Source organism: Bolinopsis microptera, chromosome 13 (assembly GCF_026151205.1).
Source record: "Bolinopsis microptera isolate Bmic1 chromosome 13, MBARI_Bmic_1.0, whole genome shotgun sequence".
NCBI classification, from domain to species: Eukaryota; Metazoa; Ctenophora; class Tentaculata; order Lobata; family Bolinopsidae; genus Bolinopsis; species Bolinopsis microptera.
The window spans coordinates 9,083,161-9,094,352 of record NC_087084.1 but is presented as its reverse complement, the minus strand read 5'-3'; the positions used below and the strand labels follow the sequence as shown (position 1 = coordinate 9,094,352).

General features: G+C 37.2%; 4 protein-coding genes across 4 annotated transcripts in view; all 4 read left to right on the top strand.

Annotated features, from left to right (window-relative positions):
- Positions 1–1,383, top strand: part of LOC134824761 (zonadhesin-like) — an 88,024-nt gene extending 86,641 nt beyond the window's left edge. Inside the window, exons 86-87 of the mRNA XM_063836737.1 lie at positions 729–878; positions 1,204–1,383. Coding sequence (XP_063692807.1) covers positions 729–878; positions 1,204–1,383 — 330 coding nt within the window. The remainder of the gene's footprint in view (positions 1–728; positions 879–1,203) is intronic.
- LOC134824978 (large ribosomal subunit protein uL5-like) lies at positions 732–2,904 on the top strand. Its single transcript, XM_063837018.1, has 2 exons — positions 732–878; positions 1,204–2,904. Exon 2 carries the CDS (start codon positions 2,341–2,343, stop codon positions 2,869–2,871), a length of 531 nt encoding a protein of 176 aa, XP_063693088.1. The 5' UTR covers positions 732–878; positions 1,204–2,340; the 3' UTR covers positions 2,872–2,904.
- A 190-nt stretch (positions 2,905–3,094) lies between these two features.
- LOC134824977 (large ribosomal subunit protein uL6-like) lies at positions 3,095–3,724 on the top strand. The gene has a single exon (XM_063837017.1). It carries the CDS (start codon positions 3,117–3,119, stop codon positions 3,684–3,686), a length of 570 nt encoding a protein of 189 aa, XP_063693087.1. The 5' UTR covers positions 3,095–3,116; the 3' UTR covers positions 3,687–3,724.
- A 1,180-nt stretch (positions 3,725–4,904) lies between these two features.
- Positions 4,905–8,068, top strand: LOC134824760 (intraflagellar transport protein 81 homolog). The gene is given in 8 exon segments (XM_063836736.1): positions 4,905–4,958; positions 4,960–5,049; positions 5,344–5,451; positions 5,733–5,830; positions 6,297–6,366; positions 6,626–6,781; positions 7,170–7,324; positions 7,960–8,068. Coding segments are annotated over 8 exon segments (840 nt in total).
- The last annotated feature ends 3,124 nt before the right edge of the window (positions 8,069–11,192 follow it).

Below are 11,192 nucleotides of genomic sequence, written 5' to 3'. Positions count from 1 at the left end.
ACATAAAAGATTGCTTCATCATTGTTAAAAAGGGGTCAATTTTTGGAAAAATTTGGATTCCCCCAGGGAAATAGGAGGCCAAGAAATTTAAGAATAATTTAAAAAATCCTATCCAAATTAAGAAGGGCCCTTGGGTGGGCCAAATTAAATTTTTTTCCCCCAAATAAACTTATTGCAAAACCAAAAAATATTAGGATTTACATGATGGAATGCTTTACTATTGTTAAAGTTCGCTTTTTCTGGTAGTTCGTTTTTGTTCATACTATTGATAAGTATTACTTGATTTCTATCCTTGACCCCACATGTTTGATAAACCAAACTGTGTCTTAACTTGTGCGTTAATGGGTAACATCCATCTTTTCCATTATAGAAAGCGTATATTATTGCCCACGTTAAGGGGCCTGTTAATAATTTATTAAATTATTAGCTATTTTAGATTTAATAATTATAATATAGAATGATTACCTGTACTGAATCTGTGTTGACCAATTTGCCTAACTTCTAATGGAAACTCTGAGATACTCTAAACTTTGTGATACTCTTGCTGATGATTTATTTATTACTCTCATTCCACTTGCTGTAAGTCCCTCCTGAGCTTAAAGTCACATGAGTCGAGGTCTGGCTGCCACATAAGTCCCAATTACGGCAAAGCTTTCTGTATTTTCCTATATTTTAAGTATTTGGTGAGAATTCTGAAGAAATTTTCTAACTGAACTTCTTAACATCAGAATTTCATAATGTCCGAAACGTCAAACTTCCTTCACAACATACTCGGAGATACACATCAGGGCAGGCTTGTTGATAAACTGGGAAATTTTGCAACTGAGAACTATGGAGAGAAAGGACTTCAATTCTTCAACACTTTGACTGTTGCTCAAGTAAGTCTACTGAATTCGGATTAAGGAAAGTAAATCAAATTAAGATTGTGCTCTCCTATTACAGACTAAAATCTTGGTACAAGGTTCAGAATAGAGGCCCAGAAAATTGTACAATTTGGTCCAAAGGTGGTGCCTTAATTTTTCATCAGAATTACCCATTTGCTCTAAAAAACATGGGTTTAAATTCTACTTGTTATAAGGTCAACCCAGCCCATGTCTTATCATTCCTTCGCCAGTATGCATTTATTAAGCAGCCAACATAAAATGCCTCTAAATTTTGAACTGTTCAGTTGTTAAAGTAGCTTCACCAACCCTACATTTGCAGGTACTGTACCAGCTGTATGAGGCCCGTGAAGAGAAACGTGACGGTGCCCGAAAAGTGCTTGGTAAAATAACAACTGACAAAATCAATGACTACTGCAAGAATGAAAAGGATGCTGATAAACAGAAAGCATTTGCTGCCAAAGAACTGGCAATTTACGAGCGTGCTATTAATTCTATGTAGAGGATATGCTGCAGTGGAGTTTCAGTCGTGTGAACTTGTGATACTTTAATGATGAAAATGCTGTGTGGTTGCAGAGATCACGGTTATTGACAGTGTTACTAGTGATGTTTGTAGATAGTTGAAATAGAATACGAAGAGTGTGACTTCTGTAGAGAATCTGATTTATAGATGAAATTATTTGTTTGTGAAAGAGTGGATTCAGCTTATCGTGTGCCTCACGGCACTTCACATAAAACTAACTGACAGGGATAAAAAAATATTAGCTAGTTTATGCTTGAGATCTAGTAAATTTCTTGAAATTGATATATGATCGTGATATATCCAGATGGAGTATTTCAAATTTTTTGTTCAGTTTGACTTTATAAACGCTTTTATACGCTAAATGGGCATTGTACTGAACCTGTAAATGCCATATTTAGTGCATGCCGTACCTATATTATTTAGAATAGTGCAGTGTTATAAGTTCCCATTTGAAAGTTCAGCCCGATTATATTTTGTTCCGTCCTTGAGTATTATGCCAGGCCATGTTTAAATGTTAACTTGAGCTCTGCCAAAACTGTGAATTTTAAAGCTGTATTTGCCCCGTCTCCTATTGAGTCGATAGAATGTGTATAGTTATTATTAGATTTTTGTATTTTACGAGTTCTACTTTTGAGCTATAATTTCTTGATAATTTTCAGTTTAAATCATGTATATATTATGTCTATTTTGTTTGATCCTATAAATGACTTTTGTCCCAGTAATTTCTTTCGTGATATTCTCTCTATTTTCGGGTTCCTCTACAATAAAAATTCAATTAAGATCTATTTTTGGATCTCAGAAAACTTATGAAGTTTATATCCTGGAAATCTATAAAATTATAATTGTCACCATGTTGTTATTTTCATTTTGTTGACAAAATGTAACCTCCTCTAAATTCCCATGGAAATATAAATTCCTAACTTATTTGTTTCAGTCATGGCGGCTGAGAAGAAGAACCCCATGAAGGATATCAGCATCACCAAGCTGTGCCTGAACATCTGTGTAGGAGAATCTGGTGACAGACTGACCCGTGCCGCTAAGGTCCTGGAACAGCTGTCCGGTCAGGAGCCTTGCTTCTCCAAAGCTCGCTTCACTGTCAGATCTTTCGGTATCAGACGTAACGAGAAAATCTCATGTTGGTGCACCGTCCGTGGCGCCAAAGCAGAGGAGATCCTCGAGCGTGGCCTCAAAGTCAAGGAATACGAGCTGTGGAAGGGATGTTTCTCTGAGGAGGGTAACTTCGGCTTCGGTATTGACGAGCATATCGACTTGGGAATTAAGTACGATCCCAGCATTGGTATCTATGGTATGGACTTTTATGTAGTTCTGGGTAGACCCGGATACAGAGTTAGATACAGACGCGCCAAGAACTCCAGGATCGGAACCAAGCACAAGGTCGGCAAGGAAGAAGCCAAGAAGTGGTTCCAGACCAAATTTGACGGCATCTTAACGAACAAGAAAACCTAATAATTTTTAAATGGATTTTTATTTATTCTGGAATTTCTTTTGCTTTATTGAGTCAGTCTACCATGAAATTTTAATTAAATTTAATGGTGTCATTCAATTTATCAAATCTCAATGATGATCATTGGCATTGAAAATGAAAAATTTTAGTGTTATGTAAATTGATTTTTTTTGGATCTTACAATTCTGTATTGAATGATATCGCACAATTTGGCAAGTTTATTCATCTAACCTCTCACCACCCAGCCATGAAGTTGATCCACGCCGGTGACACGGTCAAGATACCGGATGGTTGCTCGGTAAAGATTGACAGGCGAATTGTCACAGTTGACGGCCCCCGTGGAAGTCTCAAGAAGAGCTTCAAACATTTACAATGCGAGCTGATCCTGCTGAAAAAATCCATCGACATCAAAGTGCATTTCCCCAACAGGAAAGCAGTCGCCTGCGTCCGAACCATCTGCTCTCACATCAACAATATGTTTATTGGTGTCCAACAGGGCTATAAGTACAAGATGAAATCTGTCTACGCTCATTTCCCCATCAACATCAACATTATCAACGACAACACTCACGTCGAGGTGCACAATTTCTTGGGTGAGAAATTCGTGCGACGTGTAAATCTCCTCCCCGGAGTTACGTGCAAGTCCACCGGTAACAAAGATGAGATTATGGTGGAAGGAAACGATGTGGAAAATGTCAGCAGATCAGCAGCCCTCATCCAGCAATCCACAACCGTCAAAAACAAGGACATTCGTAAATTTTTGGACGGTGTTTATGTTTCTGAGAAGACCTTTATCCAAGAGTTAGCTGAGGAATAACTAAATTTGGGATATTTTTATTTATTCTAAAATAATAATTGTTTTACTGAATGATGTTTTTGAATATGAAATTGCTCGAAAACGCTCAAGAGCGTAAAAAATTGTGAATCAACCTACGCTCAAAATGGATTTCTTCCCCTAAATCCAAATGTTATGCAGAACCACTGAATTTAATTTTTTGATAATGTTGTCCCTCAATAAAACTCTTTCATTTTCCAGTATTATAGCGTCATGGTTGCAGACTTACAGCTCGCTATGATGTGTAACTCTCTTGGGGTCGTTTTGTTTGCCATGGTAAGTTATCCTTGTCATCTTCTCTACCATAGCACTTCAATCCCACATCACATTTAAAACTGATAGAAAAGTAACTCCATTAATATGTAAATAATAATCTTCCAGCCCACTGATTAGGGGTTGTTCATATATTACGTAATCACCGAGGGGGTGGAAGGGGGTTTCTAAACGAATACTCTAGTAATAGTGTAATTTCAACACAATAGCTATGTGTAAAACTGATTACAGAGGGGGAGGAGGTTTAAAACATGACGATCCTCAAATCAAACGTTTTTAACAATTCTGTTAATTTTCAGGTAGTTCTAAAATTTAAAAACCCCCCCGAAAAAAATAGATTGATATCTGCCTACCTACTACCCATCATATCCACCGCTGCCAGAGGGTTAAAAATGTTGATTTATTTATTGAATGTTTATTTTACTTACATTTAAAAAAACATGTTATCTACGGCGAGAGCCCTTGTTTTAAAAAGACCTCTATCAGCTCCTCCCTTGGTTGGTTGGTTTTGATCGGTGCGGCTTCAGTTTGTGGTTCATTTCTCTTATTGACCTTATTATGCTATACTTTGTTTGAACAGTAATAGCTATTACGAACGACCTAAATATGGATTATTAATTTTGTGTAAAGCTTGATGTAATTTAAAGTTCAGTTATACGTTTGCTAAATTTGAATGATCTATTTTTAATTGAACTCGTATTTTTACATTGTTAACATGAAAACCATGCATCCCTTCGCGATTAAATGGGCAACTATAAAAATGTGAAACATATAAAGTTTGTGATGCAAATTGCAAGTGGTGTCCATGTCGTACTCATGCAAAGTTTTGTGATTGAAAAGTGATTAGCCTCATGCCCATGCCAGCCCTTGCCCCGCCCTTTTCTGTGATAACATTTCTTTAACGATGAAACAGCTTTATCTAGGACCATGGCCGAGCAAGTTAAGTCGATCATCGACATCCTCAGTAAGGCAACATTCAAACAAACCCTTTAATATCATCAGCTTCGACAACTTAGAACCCCTCCAACTTCTTCAAGTGCTGAACGATGTCTTCGCTTATATCGACTCGAGGGTGAGGATTTTATTTGAATTTCTAAGACTGATGTTTTCCATTAATGTTGAAGTTTCGTCTGCAGTAGACCTTGGTAAATCTCCTCAATAGAGTACTGAGCGGGAAATGTAGACGACATTTAAACTGTGATGTTCACAAGTATACAATATTACCAGTTGTTTACTTAGTAAGATTCACAAACAATTCTGGAAATAAAAAGCGCCTTATATTTTATCTACAACTTTCAATATTACCCCAAATCATGTTGAAAATCTTAAAACAACGTATTGATTATAACGACTAACTTCCTCGCAGAACAAGATGGACCTCAGAGAAGAAACCCCAGAAGATATGGCACACAGGATGCTGAAGTTCTTGTCTGTTCTGAAGTACAATCCTGAGTGTAGTGTTCAGGAGTTCCAGGTTCGTTAATATTATAAAGCCAAAAACTCCTCTTTTCTCCTCTTCTTTTCCTTCTATTTTCTCGTTCTCCTCTCCACTTCCTTCCTTCATCTCTTTCTTTTAGCATACTCAATCTCTACTTTGCCCTCCTCACTTGTATCATATTCTCTTCCTCCTCTGATTTCTCTTACTCAACCACTGTAATTTCCTGTGTAAATTTGATTAAAATCCTAATTAAAATTTCACATTTAAATTTCAAATGAAATTAAACTTCAAAAGAAATTTAACCGTTTAACCTTCAGGCGGGTATTATTACGGGTGAGAAGAGTGTGTTGTATCAGACTCTAGTTTGGGTGTTACAAAACGTGGAGGGACTCAAGACTAGAGCTTATCTTGGCAGGTTAGCTTTCTTTGCTATTTATATTAGCATATATTTTGTGTTGTATTATTTTATAAAGTTCTGTAGGGGTATAGTCAGAATAAATGTTAAGATTTCTGAATATTGTTTCGTCTGCAGTAGACCTTGGTAAATCTCCTCAATAGATTACTGAGCGGGAAATGTAGACGACATTTAAACTGTGATGTTCACAAGTATACAATATTACCAGTTGTTTACTTAGTAAGATTCACAAACAATTATAATATTATAATCATCGGCTTTATTGACACTATTCTAAAGTAAACGACCGATGTTTTCGTCACATAGTTTGATTTTTAATGGATATGAATTAAACTTTTTGATCGTCCATTAGTGAAATTTAGTACATACAAATTCTTATATTTAACAAACCTATCATGGAAATTTATTAATTGGATTGAAGTATTTGTAATTATAAATTAGCTTATTAATCAACTGAATAACCCAGGTATTTGGTGAAAGTAGAGGTTCCTGAGGAAATCTTGCAAGACGATGAAGTAGAGAAGATAAATACGGAGGTGAGTTTATTTAGAATTATTATATACAGATATTAAGTTGAAAAAACATCGTGTACAAATTGTACTTGCTGCTTTGGTGTCATCTTAAAATTTCTACCCGTAATGCTATTTGCGTGAAGAAAAAAATACTCTTGTTCTTTGGATAATCTGCTGACACCGTTGCAACTTCATAATTCTCATATATCCGATTATAAAACATTACATTGTGTTTGAACACTGACACACCACGATGTAATCTCTGTAACACTGTTCCCCCCAGTATATCGAACTACTGGAAGAGTTCAAAACAGTCCACAAAGCTACAGACAAGTTAAAGAGTAATCAGTACACGGCTGCGGATATCAAGAAGGATATACAGCAGATGGAACAGGAAAACGAACAACTTACTAAAACTATTGAGAGAAAGAAAGCAAGGGTGGGTTTATTTCTAGATTTTATTGACATGGCCTATTTTGTGTAGATTCGGGTAATTTGCTCAATTATTTCTTTTGTGAAAAATTATCCGTATGTGTTGAAAACATGAACAGTGTGTAATAAACTTAAGATTAAATTGTCCAGGACTTCTAATAATTGCTTTGCTGCTTAGATATCCCATTGTATTTTTTATCGTAATCCCGTAATAATATATTAAGTAAAATTAATTAATTAAAACCCACATCGAACGACACTATACATCATATTCACTACAATGACCAGAACATAAGCTCCCAAAAACTTTATGAAATTTGCATTAGGTTGGTACAACTTTACACTTGTGCGGCATGCTGTATAAAAACTTGACCTAATTTTTATTATTGTGTCAGGTTGAGTCGATGCTTAATATAAACGAGTTGCTGCAGCAGCACGGAGCCTACGAAGAGAACAGAGAGAAGGCAAACTTTTTGGACCAAAGCACGGCCAGAAACAGCAGTGCAGGTTGCGGAGAACAAGTTTCAGAGGGACTATGTCTCAACTTAAGGTAAGGGAAAGTTGTGGGGTTGAAGTAATGGCGTCATCAACAATCTCGGCGTGTCGTCAATTATTATGTCAAGTGGACTCCGCCTGGAGTATTGGATGATGAGTTATCAATACTCCTCACCCCACTGACACCTGGCTTACAATAAGCATGTTCAGCTCCAATCGGGCTGCTGAATGTGATATCAACCTTCATTATTTTACTGTGCTTCGAAGAGCTACGAACACGGTTATGGTGGACAAGAGAGAGAGCCCCATAATACCACGTGACGTTATCACACCACGTGACATCTACCATGTCACGTGGACGATCACAACACCCCGTGACATTGCCTCATCTTAGCGCTTGCGTGCTGCATCATAAGAACCTGAGCGTTGAGAGAAGCTGATGCTGAAGTGGAGGAAGAGTACAAGTCCCACAGTATCTCGTGAGGAGAACTGCCTAAAGAGCTCGCTGCTTAAGAAGAAACCTGCAACAACAATCAGGTATAGTTGATACACCGTAATTATGCATCTAAAATTCATTCGTGGCTTTTCTCATTTTTTCCCTACCTCGGGGAGACTACATTTTCTGAATGGCTTATTTACCGTTGTTTACCAACAAAAAAGTAGGGTGAATTAACAATTTCGCCTCATAAGTGTACTTGAACCAGCAATGACAGAGGATGATGTTCGAGGAACTTCTAGAAAAAAGCACAGGAACTGCAAATCAGAGCTGAACGGAGCTGCACCAGCAGAGAATGTCTAAATCTGATATGCGGTCGATGAATAACTAGTCATGTTCAGGAAAAACAGAGTAAATTGGACAATGTAACTTACATTTATTAAACTGTTACTGTTTATTCTGTTACTGACTTACAGTTGCTACAAACTGTGCTAAAACTGTTGTAACCCCACCCCCCCCTACAACTGTTTTTCTATTTGTTGTTACAAATTTGTCTGTGCTTTGTTAATCATATGGAGATGTACGTACTTTTAACAAGCGGTACTTAAAAACGGTTTATTTTCATGCATGTGTTTTTCAATGACGTTTTCTTGGCTTCCCTCGCTTACAGGCAATGATTGATTCGCTCGAAAGAACAGAAGTTGCAGAAGAATTGAAAGAATGCACTAAGAGGTCAGTGAACAAATCTCTCAAAAAATTGTTCATGAAGTTTTTGAAGTTCATATTTAACTAGGAATGCTCCTCGTACCTAACCAACCAATAGTTGGGTTTAATGATGAAAAATTTGATAGCGTGTAATCAGATTTACAACTGCTGACATCCCCTAATCTTCTCTTGAATTTCATGACGTCACCATCACAACTAAAACGTTATCCTCACACCACGTTGGACACCATAACTGTTCCCTCAAAGTGGACAGAAAATGAAAACGAGTTGTCTAAAAGAAGGAAAGAAATGAGGTCGAGGGGGCGAGCAAGGTGCTGACTGGACCGGCGTTTAAGAAGTATTCGCTATGATAGAAACAAGGGGAATGTGTATAAGCTAAACGATCAGGAGGTTTGTGTGCTATAAGAAACCGGCGTTTTTTAGCAAAAATACGTTATCAGTTTTGATCCTTGTAGTTAGATTGTTACATTTTGTCCTTTTCATTATCTGTTTTTAAAGCTTGGCCTTGCTTGTTATTGAACTTGGTGTTGGTTTTACATAGGATTCTGGCTTCATCGCATACAATGTATGGAATTATGAAAACTGAGCTTTTCTATAAAGATCTAACCACTGATGTAATCGCTACCGTTAGCCTTAACATCACGTATCTTCTTCCGATGGCCTGACTGCGTGCTGGAGTGGGTGATTTAGTCGAACAGTGATTTCTTCAGAATCCATACAACGAAGTCAACAGGACAATGTAGGTTTCTTCAGGATCTGATTTTTGTATTAGCAACGTTTATTTAAGCAGACGTATCCGCGATCAAATAATACATCTTCCGGCGCGCCAAAGTTGAAGCTGAATTGTTTGCTTTTTCTGAGCATCCGCACGGTGAAGAAAAAGTTGATAGCATATCTGGAGGACTATCCGTGCGCGCACGCGCGTTTTTTATAAATATTCTGATGGAAATTGTGATCCCAATTGCTTTCAGTCCTCCATGGAAAAATGAAGTGGGATTAGCTGTGCTACACTGTTACAACAAGATCAATTGGAGATGTTATCTGCATCATAAGGAGAAGTTGACGGTGATGAAAGGGGCAGATATTGGAAGATTTGGTCTGATATGTATGTTTTGCATTTTGATTTTCTGTTCTGTGGAGAGGCGTTAGTGGACACTAACTGAAGACACGTATTCGTTGCATTTGGAACCTTCTATCCTAGTTTTCAACTTTCGTATCTGCTTCAATCCAAGGATTAAGGTATCATTAACAAAATTTTGCCTGTTTGTGTGTACCCGATTTTTAATCAGACGTGCCAGTTGAATTTCGATGAATATCTGAAAAGAAAGGCTGCTTTGCACCGATTATAATAAGAACTGCGACCGCTACGAGGCAAATGTAACGAAACTAGAACACTTACACACACAGTAAGTATCTGAGAATGGTTTTTAATATAAGGGGACGCGAATTTTCTACTTCGGCGGGAAGGTCTGGAGCCAAAAATATTCTTATTTTAGGTATTATCTTAGTTTTAAAGTGTCGTGGAATGGTTTTGTGCTGGCCAGAGAACAATCTTGAAATTAACAATAGAGAAAATATTGTTTTGGTACGCCTTGCAAGCCTCTTTAGTTGGCTTCAAACAGTATGCCTCCATCAGCTGTTGTCCAGTTGGAAAATTTCCCGCGAACCATTCGACATTTCGCTTCTTCCAGGAAAAAAGACCGATACGACAGTTTTTCTCAAGTCTAGGATCCAACCTGCACAATCTAGAACAAGAAGTCGGGGGGTGTAGGAAATGCCCAGGGAGAGGAGAGCCGACACACTTCCTAATGCACGCTATGCAGGTACTTGCTTTCTTCATTTTGTGAACCATTTTCCTGTCGTCATCTGGTGCTTGGAGTCACTTGGTCACTTGTCAAGGCATGTCTTTCCAACTGGCCCAGCCTCTCTTTAAAAAAAAAAAAAAAAAAAAAGGCATGTCTTCGGTGACAAGTAGTACTTTTAAAAAAGTTGGAAGATTTTGGTATTCATGTATACCCTATTTATTATGAATACCAACTGCCTTTGATTATTAATTGCTTACAAAAGATAGTGGTTTTTCAATAAAAATTACGACTTTTTTAGATTACGACTTTATTTTTTTCGTACCATTATTTATGTGCTTGATGTAACAAATTTAGATGAATGCCCTAGGCTAATCGGATGAAATATTAATGAGAGGCCTGGTAAATTTCAATACTGTACAGTGTACATACAGCTACAGGATGTCTCATGTCCACCAAGTGGCTGTCGAGCTTGGTCGACATGAGTTATTTGAAATGTTGTAATTATGCCAATTTATTTGACAAATGTGATTTCCGTTAGCACAATTAATAGAACTTTCACGGAAATCTAATACTGAAATAGGTTATTATGTAATAACACTAATAAGCAAAATATCTAATTCTGTCTACTGAACTAAATTTGCATCTCTGTAAATCATACAGGACTAAAAATTATTGACTTTAGCAATCATTCTATCAAAATGGGGAATTATATGTAATAACTTACTAATTTGAAAGTGTCACAACCCGTTAGGAATTTAATATCTTTTAGTTTTCTGTAAGCGCTGCGATCAGAGGTATTTAAGTTTCATATTGCTTTCAGCCTGACTGGCCCTTATGACATTCGGCCTCTTTTGACTTGAGACTGTCTTCGTGAACATGAGCCAAGCTGAGACCATGATGAGAGGAAGTGCTAAGTAGATTTGTAGTTAGCTCCGTTTCACATGTCAGTAGAACAC

Coding starts and splice junctions, on each gene's coding strand:
- LOC134824978 (XM_063837018.1), top strand. CDS start 2,341: ATGGCGGCTGAGAAGAAGAACCCCATGAAGGATATCAGCATCACCAAG.
- LOC134824977 (XM_063837017.1), top strand. CDS start 3,117: ATGAAGTTGATCCACGCCGGTGACACGGTCAAGATACCGGATGGTTGC.